The sequence below is a fragment of the Falco biarmicus genome, chromosome 4, assembly GCF_023638135.1.
Source record: "Falco biarmicus isolate bFalBia1 chromosome 4, bFalBia1.pri, whole genome shotgun sequence".
Classification (NCBI taxonomy): Eukaryota; Metazoa; Chordata; class Aves; order Falconiformes; family Falconidae; genus Falco; species Falco biarmicus.
In genome coordinates this window covers 103,436,804-103,459,910 of record NC_079291.1, presented here as the reverse complement: position 1 = coordinate 103,459,910, position 23,107 = coordinate 103,436,804, and the positions used below count along the sequence as shown (strand labels likewise).

General features: G+C 35.8%; 1 protein-coding gene across 4 annotated transcripts in view; it reads right to left on the bottom strand.

The window, feature by feature from the left end:
* The window catches only part of ERC2 (ELKS/RAB6-interacting/CAST family member 2), a 521,691-nt gene that overhangs the window by 209,828 nt on the left and 288,756 nt on the right, over positions 1–23,107 (bottom strand). For all 4 annotated transcript variants that reach the window (XM_056338313.1, XM_056338316.1, XM_056338314.1 and 1 more), the window contains one exon: positions 21,494–21,654. In XM_056338313.1, the coding sequence (XP_056194288.1) occupies positions 21,494–21,654 (161 nt within the window). The remainder of the gene's footprint in view (positions 1–21,493; positions 21,655–23,107) is intronic.

Below are 23,107 nucleotides of genomic sequence, written 5' to 3'. Positions count from 1 at the left end.
CACCCCAAATTTTCAACTTCATTCATCCTTCAACACTACACACACAACACACAGGAAAGCCCATCTTTGGATCCCTTTTCCTTAGGCTCCCCACTTGTGCAAAAGAGAAGAATTTGCTACCACACACATAATAGCTAAGAATGATCAAAATATCACACGCGATCTACTAGCATTACCACTCTCAATAGGCTAAAACATGAACAAAAATATAAACCACACCAGATATTTCTTTCCTACCATATAAAAAACACTTATCAAACACTTCAACATATTGTTCACCATTAAAATGCTTAAATATTCTGTTTGCCAAAGTAATCCAAGATAAACTCTTCCTTTTATAGATTCATTCCACCACTTCCCCACCACACACACACCTCCAGAATTCAGCCTACACATTCCAGCTAACAACTTTTCTTAAAAGGTAGGAAAAGATATGGAGCCATAGGAAATGCTTCTCTGAAGTTTCACTAATGAGGAAGCAGATCTTAAGGCTCTTGCTGCTATTGGGCTCATTTGTATTTTTTATGAGCTGATGTACTAGTGGGTAGAAAAGAGACAGACTCTCTACTGGCAGATTAACCAGCCCTTTAAAGGTGCCTGCTATTAATTTTGGTTATTCATCTGCACATCTGTCTCTGTCCAACTGTGTCATGACTATTGCTCCTTGCAGCTCACTTCATTTAACCAGAAGCTTTTCACCACTGAAATCTGTCAGCTTGTTTTGTTCTCTTACAAGATCAAAACTCCAATAATAATCTAGTTGAAGATCAGATCTTTCATTTACACTAGTGGGAATGAAACGGTCTCTGATACTAGAATTTTTAACAGAATAGTTATTGACCACATGCTTTCTCACTACATGTTACTGACATGACGGTTCCTGACAAGAACTGGTATCTCTTATTTGCCTTAAGAAAACCCGCTTTGCTAACCCCAGACTGTCCTAGCTGTGACTCTAAGAGAACCAGCCATACTGTCAAAATCTCTGAATGGAATACAGCTTAAACCTTCCATTGCCTTAAAATTTCATAGATAATTCCCCTATCTTCCAATGGAAGAAAGACTAGCTTGTACCAGCTTTCGGTTTAACAGATACTGTGTTTTACACTGGAGAATATCACCCTTCGTTTTGCCAAATGTTGTCCCTCTTATGCATCTTGATTCTAAAGGAACAAGGCATATGAGCTGTTCCTTTAATGTCTTCACTTTCATTCCCTAGACTATTATCTGACTATAATAACTGATTTTGGATTGTTACTACCACATGCCTACAAAGTGTAGTATATTATCATTTCAGAACAAATATAGAATGCATCACTGTGCAGTTCATTTAAGTTCTGCTCCTGTCCCACTACTGTTTTGTTCGCACAGGGAACCGTAGGAGTTTTCTCAAGCATTCCATAGATCAGGCAAGTAGGAGCCTGGAATCTGCTGTTCTTGACCTTGAGCTGCTCTAAACTCTTGCCTATACAAACAGAAGACTGCTCATACACTCTGTATTACCCATGCCTGGTTTTTATGAGACCCCAAAATGACTGCTTTGTGGTTCACCTGATTCAGAAACAAGTGATGTAGAAGAGTTGGGATTAGATCACACAAATATATTCTGTTTGCATTTACATTTGCTTTCATACGAATTCTACAATCAGAAGGACTTATGGTCTTTCCCACCTAAGAGACATGCTCCAACAATGGTCAATTTCAAAAGAATTACTTCGTACAGAAATCAGTTCTTTCCTTAGTGAGGCAGGATGTCTGCTCTTAATATGAATCTCTAATGTTCATTTACTCTGTCACTGTTCTTATCAGTCAGAGGGTTAACCACCTGAAGGAATCTAACTGAAGGTGACTTTCTTCCTGTCATATTTTTGCAAGATTTGCAATACAGGGTTCTCCAAATCAGGCTATTTTCCTTATAGTCTAAAGTATCGCTTGCTTTGTGATGTCAGAATAACACAAAAAACACAACCACTGCAAGATTTTGTCTGAGAGTTACCATTTATCTATCCTTTCAATAGTATTTTCAATTTCTGTTCAGTAATACTTCATACTTATTTATTCAAATTTGGTTATTTACACAGAAATTTTAGCATTTAGATTCATCTAGCCTAGATGGAAGCAGGCACACTGCAAAGCTCTAACCATTAGCAGTTTCTCACAAATCCTATCACACCATGTCTCTTTTGTGCCATGGCAAACGGAGCCACTTTATTATGAATAATAGGTAAAACTGTCAGTCTGCCCGGATGCTTTAGATCATAGGGCTGACTTGCACAGGATCAAAGAAAAACTGCCATAGATAGTATAAGTGTATCTCAAAACTTATGTACTTTTAAAAAATGCAGGGTAGGAAAGAAGCTGTTTCTTATAAAAGTAGTCTTCCATATCACCTATATCTGGGATTTTTACATGCTTTTCCATAGACTGGGGTAGACAACTTTTAGTTGACAAATTTCAGTCAAGGATGCACACATACGGTCACCATTATCTAAAACAAGCTAAAAATTTAGTGCTTTTGTGAACACTTCTACAAGCAAGTTTTTTTCTACACTATTTATAGAAAGCCAAATACAAAAATAACCGAGGATCAGCTGAGACAAATTTAGTGTCTTATTTTAGTGAATATTAATTTATTTTTTGAGGTCTGAACAGATCCCATGTAACAGGATGTTAATATGAACATCCCTTCTTGAAAAGATTTTTCTTCTCCTTGTGGTTCTACTTGATGCAATAGTCGTTATTATGGACTGTGAGATAATATTTTCCCCAAGGTGAAGAAAACAAAAAAAGCTTTTTTCATGATTTGTCTGTCTTTCTGCATCTCCTACACAGGTTGCTGTGTGATACTTCACTGTTCAGAAGAACTCCTTCTGAGCCCCTATATTCTATGAGGAATATTAAGAAGGCAGCTGCAGGTCAAGGTTTGCTCTATCTGGTTGGACGTGTGCAGCCTCTGAACTGAGAGTTAATTCTAATACAGATACCACATAGAATAGATGTTTTATTCAAAAGCTTCCTGCAATTTTTAAGAGAAAAAAGCCATCAAAAGTGAAAGAATAAATCTTTATTAATCTTTAAAATAAGCCCTGAAACAGGAGTCAGACCAGAGCAAACAGGCTTCTGATATTCATTGCCAATTGTACTATGATGTACAAGTACGATTCAGAACGGCAACCACCTTGTAACATTTATACACAGAAGACTAACTGAGACACCAAGTTACAAGGACCGGCTCCAGTTACACCACCTGGGCATTCCTGGACATATATAAAATGATAAAAATAAATACACAGCCGCCTTAAAGTTCTACTCCTTTTGACGTATCAGTATAATCTTTATGGTAAAATTATAAAGCCTAGGTCTCTCTGAAAACAGAACAATTTTATGTATCATATGAGACACAGTTTGCTCTTGGAAAAAGAGCCAGAAAAAATTGTTAGATTTCTTTTTTAAGGGAATGAGAAGGAATGAAAAGGAAGAGAAATTACTTAGTGACTCAGAAGGTAGCTACAATCTTTATTTTTAAAAGAAAAACTTGTAACTGGGGGGAAAATGGACCAAAGTAGGAACTGTCATGTCAAAGAGATATCCTGAATCACCAAGTCTGGTTGCCTCTAGAAACCAGAAAAGGGTAAAATTAAACAACAAATTAATTATTAAGGCATAAAATTGGCTAAGGCCTATCCCTTTCTATATGCTAAAAATCAGTGATTTCATGTAGGTGTCTTTCAGAATGTCCCAATTGATACTTGACAAAAAAGCCCAGAAAACAAACATGGATCCTTCCCTTTGAGGGGACATCTGAACCTCCTACCTCACACAGAGATCGCAGGAAAAGTATTACCAAGAGGAGAAAATTTATGTATATGAAGATGCTGGACCAAGCTCTCTGCTATCTGGCTTCAGCAAGGTAACAATTTTGTAAATGGAACATACAGTGTCTAAGCACTTCAAACAGTATCAGTGTTCAAAGGAATTTTTGATACCAATCTTTCGTGCCTATATTCAAGATTCTCTTGTAATTTTTGGGGGTGGGGGTGGTGCTTTAGCCTGTTCAAAGTCTGGAACTCCTGCCTGAATCAAAACATGTGACTAAATATACCACTTTCTAATGACAGAATAAACATCTGGAATTATTCTAAGTAAGCCTCAATTGGCATATTACTGTCACACGAATGCTCCTAATGTCACACAATGCAAAGAACATTCTGGAGACACATAGGAATTGCTCCAGCTACCAGATATTTTATTGATCACAGTTGCCTCAAAATCTGTCTGAAAATGCTAAGATGCCCAAGCAATGGCAACCCAAAAGGTGCTTGACTCAGTACTGCATAGCAGTAGCTTCAGAACTGGGGACAGTATGATCCTCAGCTTAGGAGACAGCCCCACTTTAAAGGGCCTACAAAGGGGACATTGAAGTGTCTTGGTTACTTAGTATTTTATAATTAAGATAGCCCAAATATTGGAACTCTGCTCCTACTAGCAAATTCTTTATTTTACATTTCTAACAAGTTACAAACATGACATAAGGTTGTAAGGTAACCTAAAGAAAGAAACAAACACCAATTTCAGGCAATGAAATACGGCTATCATTAATTACCTGTACTTAGTCTGAAAAAAATAAAATTAAACTTATACTATACCCCAGTTCAGAATTCCTATGGCAAGTATGCATGGCCTTCACAGAATTCTTTATGAGAACATAATTCTCATTAGTGAGTTTACAAATGATAGTGGCACTATGCCTTTCTTAGGATATTGCTTTGATGTGGGATAATAACAGTAGCCCCACTGCATATTCAGAAATCCAATTTAACAAAAGTGATGGGGTTCATCTTCTGACCAAATAAAACGCTCGATATATTTTATGGACATATATTGACAGTCTATGTTTTCACATGTGTGAAGAACTTTTAAAAACAAAGAGATTAGTTTTCATTAAAACTGCTTTAGTTCACAAACTAGAAATGAACACATGAAGCTAGTGCAAAGGTAAAAGAGGACAAATATTTCTATTAGGGGAAAAATCAGTAATACTGGTGCAATTGAACATTTAAAACTTATATTGAAAGAATCCGATTTTACTGAAAAAAATACATAGTCCAAACAGAAATGTGATTTTTAGAGCTCACAGCTTCTAACATGCTACCATCTCTCTGATATTAAATAAAACCAATCATTTTTATATTTACAATGTTACTTAAAGCTTACTATTTTCTAAAGATGCATAGCCTTTCAGCTTTAAAATATGTATTGTTCAAACTCTCAGAAAAAAATACTTCTGCTGTCAAACAATGAGTCATTTTTTATTTCCTCATATGCTGGTTGTGAGCCACATGTATTTTGTCAAAATCTACTCTCACAAAATAGTAAAATCAACAGAAAAAACTCTAGTGAAAGCCATCTGCAATGAAGTATAGAATGAATGCTGTTAATCTGCTAAACAAGAAAAAGGAAATTAGGGGTGGACTGGCTGCTGGGAGAGAACCATCATACATATAAATTAGCATTTTCTTAATTAAGTTTATTTGTAAACAAATCTTGAAACACAGTGCATCATTTGTGTTCTAATATTTTCTGAACGAAAATAAAGTCACTGTAATACGGATTTTGACAGTTAAATCCACAACATAATTAAAATGTAGCAAATGAAAGACTATCGTCTACAATAAAACGTGAGCTCGTGAAATGATTACCTCCTTAAACTGGTGTTATTATCCCTTTCTTTAGAGTTATAAATCATTCTTCAAGCTAACAGAATTTTAGATTTGTTCAGCACTTTCAGACAAATTATTCTCAGATTGTTTCATACTGGTACCTACCTTTCTGCTTTGAGTTTCCACAGCACCACTGAACCATTTGAGAGGTATTGAAATACCCAACATTTATTTTGATCAGCAAAATTCTACCCTCCACTCCACGTTCATTTTATGCTGCGTTCCTTAGATGGCCACATCAATGGTTATGACAAGACAGTTAATATGCTACACTTCCCCAAAACATGCCAAAATTTTGAATGCTCTCCATCAGAATTCCAAGCAACACAGAAATAGCTCAGAAAGTATTCTTAAATTTCTGTCCTCAGACCTTCTTTTCCCAAAGGAATGAGCACTGTGAAAAAACAACTATAGATCTATTTATGTTTAAAAATAAAAAAAGCAAAACAAAACAAAAAACACCACCAAAGAAAAAAAACCAAAACCCCCCACAGTTCCCCAGGGATGTACTTCTGTAGTAGTGGGAATCAGCATGCATTACTTTATAGCAGTACGTTCTGCATGCTTAGCTCTTTAGTATATAAAGTCACTTCATCAACCCAATTATTTCTTTTTTTTCCTGTTTTTTCCCCCAAAGTAACTCTAAACTACTTTAAAACACCTTCATTACAGAAATGATTCAACCAGCACTGCTGCAAACCATGGAAATGTAAAAGCTGTTAAAAATGTATTAAATGCTGTCCATGCCACAAGGGTACTAGTGTAAAATGACCTTAAGTTTAAAGGCTCCCTACGAAGGCAGAACAGTAATCTGCTCTGCTTCTCCTAATGAATAACAAATGGGCCTTCACAATTCATTTAGTTCAGTACAAGCTGCCATTACAACCCATTTTGTTTTTTTAACTTTGTGGTAATGTATCATCTTGCCTGATTCTATGTCATCTTCTTGAAGGTCACCAAAGGTATGTAACTCCACTCTTAATAATGAAAAAAAGGAGGAAGGAAAAGAGATATGACAAATTTAGACAAAGCACCAACCAGTCCATTCCGATATACTGTATCACACAGTGAGGCTCATACTTCCTACACAAAAACGCTTCCTGTATTGTAAAGAAAGTAAGAAAATCACTGAAGTTCTCAAAATAATTTTCTTTTTTAATTAATAACTTAAATACAACAATATCTGGGAAAGAATTCTTTGGGTTTCTATTGCCTTACTCTTGATGTTTGTTTTGCCCTAAAATGTATTCTGCATTTGAGCATTCAAAAAAGGAATTAAAAGACCATGAAAATTTATCTTTATTTCACAGGTATTTAGAAACATGTATTATGTTGCTATGGACAATTAGCCTTTTATCCAATTTTAGTTGGTAGTTTAACTCACCCACCCTAAAGGTTTTAATTATCCCCACAGCCTGCATGCTTAGGCCTCAATTCATGCAGCTGGAAATCTGCCTCAGTGATGTTATAACCTTGTTAATGTAACAAAAGAGGAGTTTACTTAAAACTGTACTGACTGTGGACTTAAGCCAAATTTACTTGAAAGAGGAAAGAGACTGTCAAAAATCCTACAATAAACACAGAAATGCAGTTCTTTCATAACCTTCACCTTAATTCATATAGACAAGCAATTTACATGTAAGTGGATTCATATGGCCTGTGAGGGGCCTCCTTTCTGGAGCTGGACTATTCTTTGTACCCTACCCCCATCTTCAACAAAAAAAGCTTCAACAGCTCACTTTACAGCAATGGCAGAGTATCTGCAATCTTTTTTAATCACAATAAAACATAATTAAGATAAACATTTATAAAGCTAGTCAGTATCAATAAAGGCAGCATAATTTCACAAAGCCAATTTCAAGTAAGTTCAGCTAGTCCTTTGTCAAATACATATTTTAAATTCAATAAAGGTTTTATTTGAAGAGTGTAATGTTGCACTTCTAATGAGGTAATAGTTACATTAGCCTTAAGTGGAAGTTGCCTGTCATATACTGATATCCCACATTCATTTAGTTGCCAAATTACAGTACGGATTTCCTAAGTTCATCTGTTAATTAGATTCATTTTTAGGCTAGATACTAACAAAACCCTGCATTAGACTAAACAAAACATCATAGTATTGAAGTGTTGAAAGGAGATCTTTCTGAGAGAAAAAAATATAAATTCTATTGCTTAATACAACTGTGAAAATACCGTAGGTAATTTTCATCCTGATTGGATCCTTGTACTACTTTTTTTAAGATCGGATCTGATTGGAGGGGCAGTAGTGGGTAGCTGGGTGGTACACATGTATGCATAGCCACAAAACCCATAAAACACACTGTTTTCATTTCACCAGTTTTCCTTCAGTTGTTGGCAAAATAATCCAGGTGGGAGAGGACGGTAACAGGCACCCAAAACAAAATTGGAAAGCACTCACATTTCTTTCATGCGTGCTGAAAGTTTAAATATTTTTCAATAGGTGAAAAGTCTTTACCTTAAGCTGATGAATGTCAGAGTATTTTTCACTCTGTTAGGAGGGTATCAGGTTGCCGGATGTCAGATGATGATCTACCACACTTCTTGGGCTTCTATTCTTTAGGTGTTATGTAATAATCTCTACTTTTTTGCTACTGAAACTCACGCTAGTCCCAACACCAGCTCCTGCTCTAAACCCCACAGACACGAACTACTCACTTTTTGTTTACAGACCACACAGAAAACTAAAAAGAGTTTCTCACGGTAGTCATACAAGACCTGAATGAGGTTGTCCAGCTCACAAAAATACTCTTAAGTTACCAAACACAGTATATCCCCTAAATAGTGATGAGAAAATTCCATTATTTTGGAGCTTTTACCATGAGGGGGTTTAAAAGTTCAGATCATTCTTCCTATTAATTGCATCTCTCCTTCCTAAGCAGTCTTTGGGACATAGCTTGCCATAGCATGCAGACAGTTGAATATAACCACCGTGAAGTCCCCTGACTATTGTTCACTAATTGATGCGATAAGGTCCTATGCTCACACCTGACTCCATTTTACCCAAAACTCTTCCAGCCTAAACAAATAAGGCAGGATACAAAATTTCATTCTTATGGATATACATTTAAGCGGAATTAGAATTTTGTTCAATAATTTATATTCACAATCTTCATAACATAAGGATTTGAAAGTATCTAGCTAGACGGATACCTGGCCAGCTTTGATTCTATGTTGCACACAGATGTGACCTACCTATCTTACCATGTAAAACCTACCTTTGACATTTTCTCCTCAGTACCTATCTCTGTTTCATAACTATAAAGCTCAGGGAGGCTGAAAACCAAAAAAAAAAAAAAAAAAAAAAAAGTAGTACATTCAAGGACTGCCTCTGTTAGACCAATCTACATTTTTAATCCCACCTAGAAGATGAGAAACAGGTCTGCTAGTCTTCAGAGAATGCAAGATGAGTTTGCTGGGAAGCAAAAAAGAAGAGGCCCTATTAACTAGAATGATTTTAGCAATATGGTGATCCTCAGAGGCCTGTGTGGCCTAATTTTGGTCAGACTTGAATGCAACAAAGATAAACTACATGTTTGAGGTAGGAGTGGTTAGAATCTGGGAAGACTTTAACCACAAAAAAGTGTTTTTACATTTCTAACCTAAGCCAGTAAATCACAGTTCCCTCCTTAGTATCACAAAACTAAAATCGGATGGGTTTTGAAAAATTCATTATTAAATATGAGGAAAAAAAATATACAAGACTTTCACTTGCATCTCCCAATATACTTTTAAATACTAAAATGCAACATAATAAGCACAATAGTCCTATTAGAATTATGCAACCTTCTCTACAAATGCAACATCTCTCTTTACTAACAATTGAAAAGATCTTTCCACTAATAATATTTTACATAAGTGTGTGCTGTCACCAAGCTTTTGTTTCACCTTGAAAAGTTTATCTATTCAGTTGAAGTCACTTCAGGAAGCAAGCCATGGTGTCTTTTTAAGGTGATGTTTATCCTGAACACAACAGCTTAACTATAAGATGTAGCACACACTTATATAATGTACCTTCTTAAATGAGGCTTTTCTTTTCTAAGATACCCAGATACACTGTACAACAGTGTGGAAATAGCCACGTTTGTTCACAGAGAAAATTGAGATAAGCTCATCCTAATTTCTACTGCCATCACATAAGTTATGCTCTGTCACTTTGTTAAACTGACAGTGTTGAAAGGTGAGGTGTTCATTAGAAAGTCAGTGCTTTAGCACATTTTTGTGTGCTATGCCATATTTTAGCAATCATGTTTGAATAATTCCCTTTTTACTACAATATTTCCACACTCACATTGTTTAGATATTGCTGACAGTGATAACATGATACATGTTTTTATTATCATCTTCTTTATTATAGTAATGCTTGATGGCCAATGAGGGATGGAAGCCCATTATGCCTGACAGTGTATTAATAAAGATTATTGATCGGTCGTGTCAGGCTTATACTCTAAATAGCTAAGCTAAACACAGTTCAGTGGGAGGGCACAAACACCAGCAGCGCAAGTAGTGTGACATTCTCTTGGATATCAAATATGGTATGAGTGTGTTTCCCCCCCCAAAAGACAAAAAAGCTTTGACTCATTTCAAGATAGAGGCAGAGATATCTATGACAATAAATTCAGTTAGATAAGAGTAAATCTTACTTAGGCTCTAACAGGCAGAAAGACTGTCTCGTGCACTCACACCTTACAAAGCATTAGAAAATGCACATCAGAGAGCATTAATGAACTCTCAGACATCAGAGTGCAAAACTTCAAGTACATCTTGCATCTTTTTACACACGAGAGGACTCAATCTGAGGAAACAAAGCAATAGGAACTTAGATTTATTTTTCCACAGCACACAGAGAAGTACTTGTTTGCTGGGGGCATGGGGAGGGGAAAGAATGAGGAAGCACAGGAAGAAGGCAGCAGATTTACTGCATAGCACCTAAGAAGTAATGGGAAAGTAGAGAAAGCTAACTGAAATTTCCCTTCTGTCACTAAGAAAGCTGTTCCTGTTTGATTGCTTCTGACTCTGGTCTTTCTTGACTTTGTAAGACCTTTTCCTTCTAATAACAAAAATTCATCATATACATTTCTAAGTACATTTTATATTTTGATTCAATATCAAACAATAATCTAGTGATTTAGTTTAAATGATCCAAACCTTTAAATTTCTTTGGTTCTCCATTTTCAAATATCTGCGTTTACATTATGTTCAGCATTATCCCACTAGGGAGATCCTCAGCTCATAATTCCTACCATTGACTTGAATGTCCTGGGTCTCAAGTATGTGAGATTTGCCACTGCAAAAAGGAAAAAAACCCTGACCCATCATATTTTGAGGTCTAAAATGCAGAAACATCTGCTAGAATCATATGCAGTTGGCTGAGGTTAGGAATATGGGAGCCTGCAGTTGATCAGCACTGCCCTAGGTGTCACGGAGGCCAATGGGAATTACACTAAGAGGGTTTCAGTAGACAAGGGTGTAATTCAGTCAGCTTAAAAAAAAAAAATATTCATGAAACAGAAGCCTAACTTTTTCTTTCCTCTTTTACTCTCAGCCTCCTACTCCTTCCTTTCTGTCTTTTCAGCCACTTGTTCTTTTGAGTATATTATCAGAGGTGGAGGCCTCTACATTCCCATGCTGGCTGAACTTCAAAACAAATGCCATCCTATTTCATCATTTTTATCATTAGTAATTTTTTAGCTAATAAAAGCATGTTTCAGGCAGTTTTAAAACAAACCATATATAACTTTGCCAAGATCAGTAATTAGAGTACAATTTCTTTCCACAGCATTGTTCTCCCAGTAAAATTAATTTGTTGCTTCCATTTTCTTATATTAAAAAAGTTGTACAATAGAAGTGAGACAATATTTTAATACTTAGTAGATAGCATAAACTTTTTCTTCTTTATCTAAAAAGTTAATATTGCTAAACCCAGTATTTTAAATTTAGATAAAATCAGTAGCTTTGCTAGAAAAAGAAACATACTTCAAACTACACTTTTGCTTTGGAATAATCCAGACCTGGATTTTCATTCTTCAGGTTTGTACAGCCCTCTTTGTTTCACCACTGTCCATATTTCACGGACTACTAACTCATAGTCCCTTCTCACTTTCATATACTATCCTTCTCATCACTGTCCCTTTCTGAATACTTCTCCACCTCACATGAATTTAGAATGCTACGAATCAAGATATATCAAACTGATGTATTTTAAACCTTTACACATCTATAAATTAAAAAAAGAAAAGCATTTTAGTTTAAAGAGACTGATTTTTAGAAAAAGGAAAAAAGAGGAGAAGCAAATGTTTTGACTTTCAATTGCAATTGTTTCTTCAATTTTCACTTCATTTCAGAAAACTAGAATACTCTGCATCTCAAAGTCCTTCAAGCAGCTTGAGACACCTGTAAACCTGAAGCAGTGTTAATTCCAAGTGGTTCAATCACTAGAGAATGTCATGTAACTGTTGTATCCCACTCTTATAACCTGCACATTAAAATAATCATTTTGTCACTTGTATCATTTTGTCAATCCACTTATACACTATAGGGCAACAGAAGATGCAAAAGGCTGTTCAAAGTGTGGCCTTTAATCTTTCCAGGATGTATTAGTTGACAATATAACTGGTTCTCAAAAAAACAAAAAAGTTTTAGAAATCATCTGATCATTAACTATGTGTGTTTCAGTGTAAGGGAGCAAAGTTGGAGGAAAAAGCTAATACTTCAGAGAGAAAATAAATTTTAGGAACATAGTTCAAGAACAGCCAAAGAGTACAAAGTAGCAGCCATTTATGGACCTCTTGTCCATGAAGTTCTCTAACCCTTTTTTGAATCAGCTGATGCCACTCTGCCCTCTGTGGAAGCAAGTTCCAGAAGGTCACCAACCAACCACTCCATAAAGCAGCACTTCTCTCTTTTGAATTGATCACTGATTAACTTCAGCAAGTGCCTGATATTCCTGATGCTGGGGCATCTGGCAAACAACAGATCTATATTCAGTTTATGCCTGCCTTTGAGATTCTGCAAACTTCAAACATACCCTTCCCCTCCCCAGAGTGAAAAGACTTTAAGTTTCTCCCTCATAAAGCAGCTGCAGGATCCCCTTGATCTTTCTACCATTCAGGTTCTGGGGAAAGCTGTCAAGGAATAAAACCCCTAAGAAGTACTGTGGAATTTCCAACATAAAATGTTTGCTGGAGCACTGACTGTTATTTTTCTACTTAGGCAACGTACCTGAATGTTGAGAGAATAATGGCAATAAAACCGGAAAGAAAAATACACTACTAGGATACAGAGCGGCAACTACCACCAAAGTCCCTTTCCACCTGGCAGATGCCTCAAACCACATGGATCATAGGAACCTGGAAGATCACTTTTACAATTACAGAGTCAGAAGATTATATTTCTATACTTTCTTCAGAACACTACTCATGGAACACATGGTAATTAAAGTCAAAGTACTTATGAGATGAAGAAAACAAGCCGTTTAAAATCCGAACCCATTTTCTAGATCAGAAAAGTATGCTTCTTTATTATAAGCATAATATGTGTTGTCTGGAATATGTTTGAACTCCTGGTTTGCCCTCAGACAATGCTTCTGTGACATAAGTATTGCTGCCATTTCATAATGGAGAGGAAGACACTGCCTTCCTGGGAGGGAAGAACTTTAAAAAGGTTGTTACTACACTCTCCCACTGTCTAAAGGGGAAGGAAACATGGGAAAGGATATTTTTTTTTTTTTGCTTCCTTTGCTTGGGTACCCATATAAAAGCAGGCAAAACACAGCCTCTAAATTTAAGTTTCGGAGAAATCTTAATTTGATCTTACTAACCTTCAGTAGCAGGTGACAATCTATTTCAAAAGTAAATTATGACCTCAGTAAGAACAAATGAAGAAAAGAAATGGCACACTTTCATCCCATGCTGGTGAGATTTCAAACATCACAAATCTTATAAAATAAAATTAAAGTATACTATCATTTAGTCTGAATATATAAGACTCAAGTAAATGGGGACTTGGTGACACTCATATGTCTTTAAATAAGAGAAGCGCTTTGCCAAGTAAACAGTTCACTCATTCGGTTCTCACAGAGAGAAACATTTTATTGCTTTGTGCCCCTTCATTGTTTACAAAAGAAAAACATCTCTTCATTTTAGTCAAGAAAGCTTCTGTTCCAGAGAACAAAGCCTTCATTTGGGTTTCTCTCATCTTTATGGTGTTTGCAAGTTGGTGTCAAAAATGTTAGTCAAGGCATGCTGTGTTACAGGTCTGTGGGGCAAAAGCAGTCACAAGAGACTTTCCACCCAAGTTAGAAGGAGACCACATTACCATTCTAACTACTTCCTATGGAAGTTACAGTTGTATCAACATCCTGCTGTTTTGTTTGTATTTAACTTGGGATATGACTCTCCACACTCTCAGCATGAATCCTACAATTAAATGGAAGCAATCCACAGGTTACTAAAAAACAGTCTAGTGTTCTACATTTGAAATGGTACAATTTTTGAGACAACCAACTTGCTCTCCACTCACTGAACATGTTTATAGCATACATTACCACTGTTTAACCAAGTCAAAATAATCCCTCTAATAAATTTCTGAAAATTAGTTTTTTTCTCCACAGCTATTTATATACTACTCGGTTATCTAACATATGAAGTAAAGATATGTTAAAGAATTCCTGTTGGAGAAATTATAACTATCTTTCTTAAAATATAGGCTGTATTAGAGCTGATAAAATAGAAAAAAATATTTTAAAATGATCCTACCTTCAAAATAATGCTTCATTAGTAGTCTAAGAAATCTGACTCTAGTGTATTTGCTTAAACTTAAATTCAAAGAGTATCCTTTAATGTCACACATCCACTACTACTTATTTAGCCTAGAACTATATGCATGGTAGGTGCTAGCTCTTCTTAGAATACACTAGCATTTTACAATGGAGCATAAACTAAGCATCTTTGTCTGCACCTTTTAGTTAATCACCTCAGTTTCCAGTGTAGGCAAAAGAACCAGTTACCTACTTCCTTTTCCTTTCTGAAAAGAAGGGGGCAAGTGGAAAGCAGTGCTTCACTGTAACAAAGAAAGCAGACAGTTTCTACAGGGAAGCTATCATTTTAAGCTGCTCTAAAGAGTGAGTTCCAAGCGATTTCAAAGAGTAATTCCAACCTTAAATCACCCTGCCAATTTCTCCTAGCCTTGTTATATTGCTTTCCTCATCCTTGCTGCTGTATGGAAGAACCCAAAAAAGGAAATCAATTTCATTACTACATGCAACTAGAGTCCCTACAATATCATCAGGGATTTTCCTGTCAATGAGTGTCATGCTCCTGGCCTGTGTGCACCCTGAACAGGTGAACTGCATACACAATTACTCTGAAATGTTCCAGATGCACTGGATTTACTATTCACACAGAGATTTCAGAAGCAATTCTGACCATAGCTGTACCCACTGCTATGAGGGTGAAACCACTATCCTGTGGGTGACAGAATCTCTTGGGGTGGAGTAATCAGGACATAAATAAAGGAAAATATGTTGAGTTCCTCTCCCTTTCCCTCCCCAAGTGCCAGTCTGAGATGGTGATGGATGGAAACAGTAATAGGAGAATGTAAGGCAGGGACATGAGCTGATTTGTCCAGGTGCTAGAAACATGTCTACATTCCCTGGACATCCAACAGGCCTTGTCAGAGCTACAGCTCCCGCTGAGCTGCTACACAGATGTGAAACCCCCAACTTCTACCGTAGTTAAATTTATAGATGGAAAAAGGGGGTATGTCTGCAGAAAGCCAGATGAATACTTTGGCCACTAGTACTTCATAAAGCATTTTGACTTCCCTACAAACTCTGACTGTGACTCTCCAGTTTTACATCTTCCACAGTCTTCCCATTAGGCTGTGATTCCTGACTTCCAGAATCCATTCTAAGACCCTCTTCATCCCTGCAATACCCTCAAAAGTCCACTTGAAGCCATTTGTATACTTGTCCGTGCTTGAATTTCCTGCACTAAAAAGGAGGGGACCAGTCAGACCAGGTGACAGACAAACAGACAAGACACATTCACTTTCCTGGAACAAGACAAGCTTTCTGCTTACTCTGTGAAGCTGTTCATGCTCAGTTTGTTGCACCAGGCAAATCCACACCATGGTCTTGCACCCGAGACTGGCATCTAGTGGCAAATACAAGTGCCCTCTCCTTGTCTGGCAGAGCAGCTGGACCACAAGCCAGCAGGTAAAAGCACAGTATGTGTGCAGCACTTTTCTATAGAGTGGCAGCTGGTGGGACTGCATGCTTGGTGGAAAAAACATTTTATCCCCTTCTTCCCACAAATACTTCATCCTTGACTGTACACAGGTGCTGTTAAATGAATAAAGTAAACATACTGAAAAACAGAGATAAGTAATAGTCATTATTTTCAGTCAAAAAAATAGTGGACCCTCTTAAAGGAAGGGATGTTTAATTTTATTCTGTCACTGTAAGAAAATTTACTGAAAAGTCTAATTGAAAAATAAAATTTGCTTTGGACAACACAGCAATGTTCTATTTTTGTTATTGAATGAAAGGACTAGTAGCTGGTTATTTTATTAGGAGATCTTTAATACTTCATTACTGAAGTAATCTATTTATTGCACATAAGTGAAAACATATAACCTGGAAATTTGTAGTGAATTTCAAGACAAAGTCACTTCCAACAAACCTGATTTAGAAATACCCACAGGTGATGGCACAAATTCTATCAAAGCAAGGAAACTGCCTTTCAAACTCTTGGCAAGAATCACTGAAAAATCATCAAATTAACGCAAAACCACAATGAAATAATGTTCCTTTAAAAAAAAAAGTATTTAAATATATTTCTAGAGTAGAGTAAACACTACAGAAAATTCATTTAAGTGCTTTTAACCAAGAAAGCCCTGTTTTGATAACAAAGTTTTTGAGGGGTTGAGAGGGGAGGGCTGTTTTTATCTTGTTTTTAACCTCAGTGGCTGCAGCCTGAAGACTACATGCATATAATTTACAAGTTGAACTCACAAAAAAAAGCGATTATAATTTGTATATCTTTCCTTCACATGCCATTAAACTTTCTTTTATGACTACTCACTCTCCAGGTCAAACTGTGTATCTTTCTAATGGAAAATAACTTTGACCATTTCGAAAAAGATTATCTATCCCAGAGTAAAACCCACTTTCCGTAAGGATAGGCATTTATTTCACATACATATAAAAAGCAATTTTAATATTCTATAAATATTCATTTATCAGTCTACACTGCTATCTAATTATGTTACAAGCAGCTTTTCGAGTTTTGGAAGGAACCACCATATAGGAAAGGACATCTCCATGAAAGCACTGTTGATGCCTTGTGGTCATGAAAGTATGCTCCACAAATATGGCATTTCTGAAACATTCGAAAAAACTCCACCACATCACAGTGCAGAAACTTCTTCTACCCTCAAGCTCTTCACATTACAAAATGAACAAGCTTTTCTAGGCAAGCCTTGTGAAGTTCTCAGTAGGCTGTGCTCCTTACGAACTCTCAGAAAACAAAAACAATGTTTGGAAAAAGCAGTCTTGATATATATTTCTAACTACCGATTTTTAAGTTCAGGCCAATTGAAACTTTGCTATGGATGATAAACACATTTTTAAAAAACATTAAGGTGCCTTTTGTCACACTATGCAATACAGATTTTTTATTTCTTTTAAAGGATCATTATTAAAAATAAAAAAATGTATAAATGCATTTATTTTTTTATGCTCATAAGGAGCACCAAGCATTAAGACAATTAGGCAAAATGATGGATTTGAACACATGCTGCATTTTATTGTTAACATGTATGAGTAACTTCCATTAATGTCAGTATGAGTTATGTGTGCACTGTTAAAATAATATGACCATAACAAAGACATTTCCTCCAGAACTAATATAGTAATATTTTAATAGACATTTAGAAAAAAAAAAATCACATCGTTAGAAACTAACATTTAAATGCAAATCCTTCTCCAAACTTAACACTTTGGAATTCTTTAAAATAAATCTTATTTTTTCACGTTGGCATCAAATTAAGAATAACTTGGTGTTTATTTCCTTCCATCAAATTACCTTTCATTTAATGGGGACTTATCTAGTTTCCCATTCAAAAAGACCAACCAGATAATGAACAAGATTAAGCTGCTATCCATTTTTATTCTAAACTTCCTTAAATAACTAAATGTATATAGGAACATGTAATGACAACTGAAGAAGTTATCTAAAACTGACAACTGATTGTAGCCAGTAAATTAAGATGGATCTTGGCAATGTCAGCCAGATGTGCCTAGAATGCAGAGTTATGTTTGGAACTTGAACATAATACAAGCATAGGAAATCATCATAAATGTTCTTAAACTCACAGTTCATGTCTATTTAACTGGAAGTTAGCAGACAAAACGTGTAATCACTCAGATTTAAAAACTGATAAATAGAAGTTATGGTAAATGCTGCAATTAATAAATTATCTTAAAATATCAGAGAAAGCACACTTCTTTAGTATATTACTACAACACAGAATTATCTTTCATCTGTCAGTGGATGTCTGGGTCTTTGCTAACTTCTACAATCTATTTTTGAGAATAACTTATTTATAAAAAAAAAATAATGCTATATTTAGTATATTCTGTTGTAATGCAGCAGATTTATAAAGTTTGTCATACACTTAGTGAGCAATTTCAAAAAATAAACTATGGTCATGAGTATGTGAATTATTTCTAAAATACATTTACTAATAGAATCATAGGATGGTTTTGGTTGGAAGGGGCCTTAAAGTGCACCTAGTTCCAACCCCCTGCCATGGGCAGGGACACCCTCCACTAGACCAGGCTGCTCCAAGCCCCATCCTGCCTGGCCCTGAGCACTGCCAGGGATGGGGCATCCACAGCTGCTCTGGACAAACTGTGACAGTGTCTCACCACTCTCACAGTAAATATTTCCTTCCTAATATCTAATCTGAATCTGCCCTTTTCCAGTTTAAAGCTTTCCCCTTCTTTTTATCACTACATGCCCTTGTGAAAGGTCCCTCTCCAGCTTTCTGGCAGGCCCCTTGAGGTACTGGGAGGCTGCTGTAAGATCTGCCTGGAGCCTTCCCTTCTCCAGGCTGATTGACCCCAACTCTCAGCCTGTCCTCATAGGAAAGGTTCTCCTGCCCTCTGATCATCTTTGTGGCCATCATCTGGACTCAATCCAATAGCTCTGTGTCCTCCTTATGTTGGGGGCCCCAGAGCTGAATGCAGCACTCCAGGTGGGGTCTCACCAGAGCAGAGCAGAGAGGGAGGATCACCTCCCTCGACCTGCTGGTCATGCTGCTTATGATGCGGCCCAGGATACGGTTGGCTCTCTGGGCTGCAAGCACACATTGCTGGGTCAGGTTGAGCTTCTTGTCAACCACTGTATCCATTAATTCATGTATCTAACAAATTATGTATCTATTAGATACATATGTAGTTATTAATGTTGTTTAGTATATCTTCTTAAATAATCTGAAATTAATATTTACATTTAATTTATATTTTATGGAAGTCATGTAGCCCTTCCTACAGACAGATTTCAAAAAATTACTAAGTATATTCATATATATTATGTTCATACATACGTAAGTTCATATATATATTTCACAAACTGAAGTTAGGATACAATTAAAAACAGTAATAGAATACATTTTTTTTTTTTAATGAAAGTGAATTCTAATTCTAAGTTATTAGCTGAATCATAGATTTCAGGGGGAGTGATTTGTTTATGGGTTAGATCATTAGACACTTCCAGGTAATGACACAGAGCTAGCTGGGAAAGCCACCTAGTAGAGGATTAGGTAATCCTCTGTGGCCTAAATTGGAAGAAATATGCATTATAATTAACTGTCAGAACTTCAAATGAATTTTAGACCAGTTCAAGATTAAAAATGAAAACTATATGAACAATTGCTTCTCTTGAAGACAGAAGAAAAATAATGGAGAAGTCTACATATTTGCACAGCTAACAAAGTAACAATTACAAAATTAAAGGAAAATAAGAAAGAAGTCTTTCACAAAAGAAACAATACTAATGACTACTCAAAGAAAAAGACAACAACACACATTTAACCAGAAATTTTTACTAATTTAATTTTTAGATGTGAATTTAAAATTTTCTTCTAATACTGCTATTTACTTCTTAAATTTATACTGTAAAACACACACTATATGTCTATATCACATTTTGAAATCCAAACTGTTTCTAACTTGGATCTTTGATAATGGATCTTTCACGACTAGTACCATCCACTCAGCCCTTTATTCATAAAACTGGACAGCTTTTATCACAAGAGAACTAAAACTTCACCAGTTTTTGCCAGCCTCGCTTCCCAGACTGAAGATACATGCCTTACACAGTTCTGTAAGGTTCTGTGTACCCAGCCAAAAAAGCCACAATAACAGAACTAAAGATACTGGGGTGCTTTTTTTTCCCCGATGTTGCTCTAGAATTGATAATTATGATTTCAAAACCACACCCTTACCATTACAATGAAAAACAAGCATGAACTCAAAGAAATAGCCCAAAGCAGTATACAGAAAAGAGGTGAATACATGAAATACCCTTGCACTAAGCATGAGTTTCATAGATGAATTAATATGTCCATATAAAAGAAAAGGAAAAAAGTAAAAAAATGTATCTAATATAGAATATAATATCACATACTACTCTAATTTATACGTGCTCCCATTTTTCTTTACAGATACAGACCACATTAAAAACAAAAACAGTTGTTCTTCTGATTCCACTGGAAACATTGATGCTTGCATTACGGTATTTCTGCACCTATATTACATGGCAGCCCTTCCAAAAAACCTACTTTTAGAACACTCTAGTAAGCATATGCCTCCGTTTCCACTTTGTCTTATTTACAACATTATTAAAAGCATTTTTTCTGATTATTTACCTTTAGTATTTTGTGTAAGGATATCTACAACAACTTAGCTGAAGTTATACAGAGCTTAAGTGTTTTGGGGTTGTTTTTCCTCCCTCAATAAAACAGTTTTGAAATTACAACTGTGAATTTTCTTCATTGAGTGAGTGTTAACTACACAATTCCCAGCCTAGCCAAGTCGTAACAAGTTCACTCTTTTTTTGCCAATTTTAAAGATAAGTCAGAGCTTTAATATCCCATAATTACAGACGTCTACCTTTCCTGTGGGTAGGAAGTTAGATTTAAATTATAGGTGTATCTTCCTTTTTCATTCTGTGCCTATATACATAGTGATAATGTGTATGCAAATAGGGTTTTGTTCTTCTGAGTTTGTGTGGGTTTTTAACCAAATCAATGCAATAAACTTTGCACCAGCCATATAAAGTTATAAACCCCTTTCCTTAAATTTGACATTAACAGAAACTCCAACATAGAATTCCCACTGAAAGATGGGGCTTTAGACCCTCAGTTTCTCTTGGAAGTTGCTGATATTTTTAGTTACATGTAAAACGTGCATGTAACATGTAAAAGGAAATTTGTTACATGCAATTACGTATTTTCAGGAATTTCCAAAAAATTCTTCTCATGTCAGTACTCATGAGTACTTCTAAAATCAAGACTTCCGCATTTCCGTATTTTAAAAGGAACTTAGCAGTCTTACAAATAATAGAAGTTGTTAAGATTCAGAACTTAAACACATACATAGAAAAACCATAGAAAAAAACCCCACCCTCTTATGGCAAGAAAGTAGTGATTTAAATTTTTCTAGAAATCAGAGAAATCAATGTACTTACTTCATTTCAAGAATTTCTTCAAGCTGTTTTCTTCGCTCCATTCTCAGGTTAGCCAGATGGGCTTCTTTTTCAGCCAAAGACTGCTGTGTTGAGGCAAGACGGGCTTTGGTAGAATCTAATTCTTGTCTAGTCTTCTCCAGTGCATTCATCAGCTCTTCTACCTAAGAGAGAGAACTTTTTAAGCTTCATAGTCTTTGTAATAAGTAAATCTTGAATCTATATAAATATAGAAAATAAACAGCACACAAAAGGAATTATTTAAAGTAAATGGCTGCTCAAATCTATTCCTATCTTAACTGTTTTAAAAACTAACACAAGTAGTCTTTAAATACAAAAAAATCCATGTTTCCAGGAATCCACTGAGTAACAAGCAACATCTATACAAAACAGAATACAGATCTGAAACCTATTTAATCTGGGCCACTGCCACATACAGACACAATTTACAAGTATTTTCTGCACTGTCTTTATTACTTAAATTCATTGTGATGGTAGCTCATCATAATAGTAATTTCAGACATTTTAGATGCAGACATATATATATATATAAAAATATAAAACTGCTCATGACAATCCATGTATTTTTCATCAAAAAATGCACACCCTTCTGTGCTGATCAGGTTGCTCAGGGAAGCTGTAAACTTTCCAATACTTGGGTATTTTCAGATCTTGACTGAATGAAGCCTGCAGAATCTGATCCAACTTCGAAGTTATTCCTGTTTTGAGCAGGGGTTTAGACCTCATTGCCTCTAGTGGTCCCTTCAAAGGGACCACTGAAGTGCTGTATGATTCTAAACTTTAAACATCTGTTACTGCTCTAACAACTGAGTTATTTTCCTCATGACAACTGTGAGAATCTTTAAAGTATGAAACGTAGGAAAGTTAGGGTGATCCCATTCTTTCTTTAGCATTGGTAAATGTCAACTGGATGTAGGATAAATTGCTTATTGCAGGAATTCAGAAAACCTTCATTGTTTCAGAAAAGAAAATCCAGAAGAAAGAAAACTGTATCACATGGTCTATGACATTTTTTAAAGAACACACTAAAGAATGGAGACTACATGTGACACCTGTCTGGCAGCAGAAAATTTACTTGTGGGATGAATGCCCTATTTCCTGTATTTTCTTGCTCGCCTCCTTGGTTTAAATATTAACATGTTGTAAGTTAGTGAACACTTCAGAAGAAAATCTAAATAAAATTAAATGGAAGAGATTATATTCCAGTTGTTCATGTTATACAAGTCATTGAAAAGTGTTCACTTTTGCTGGTGTGTTGAAAAGCCTGAAATATTCACTGTGGTCATATAATCAGTGCGGCTACAGAGAAAGTAAGATGTTTTCTGCCAAGTTAATGCTTAATTGTTGTTTGTTGTTGTTACTGAAATCCTACTCACATGCCATCAGTGTTTATAAGCCACATATTTCTGTTTCATTGTGAACACACATTGCCTCCTATATAACAGCTTCAATAAAGCAAAATTAATAATACAGTCTTCATCTAATTAATAATGAAGACTCACATTCTGCCTGAAAATGATATACTGATTACTTACCCCTTCTACACCAGCTGCACCTGATTCTTGATGAACAGTATAATAAGATCAACGGAATACT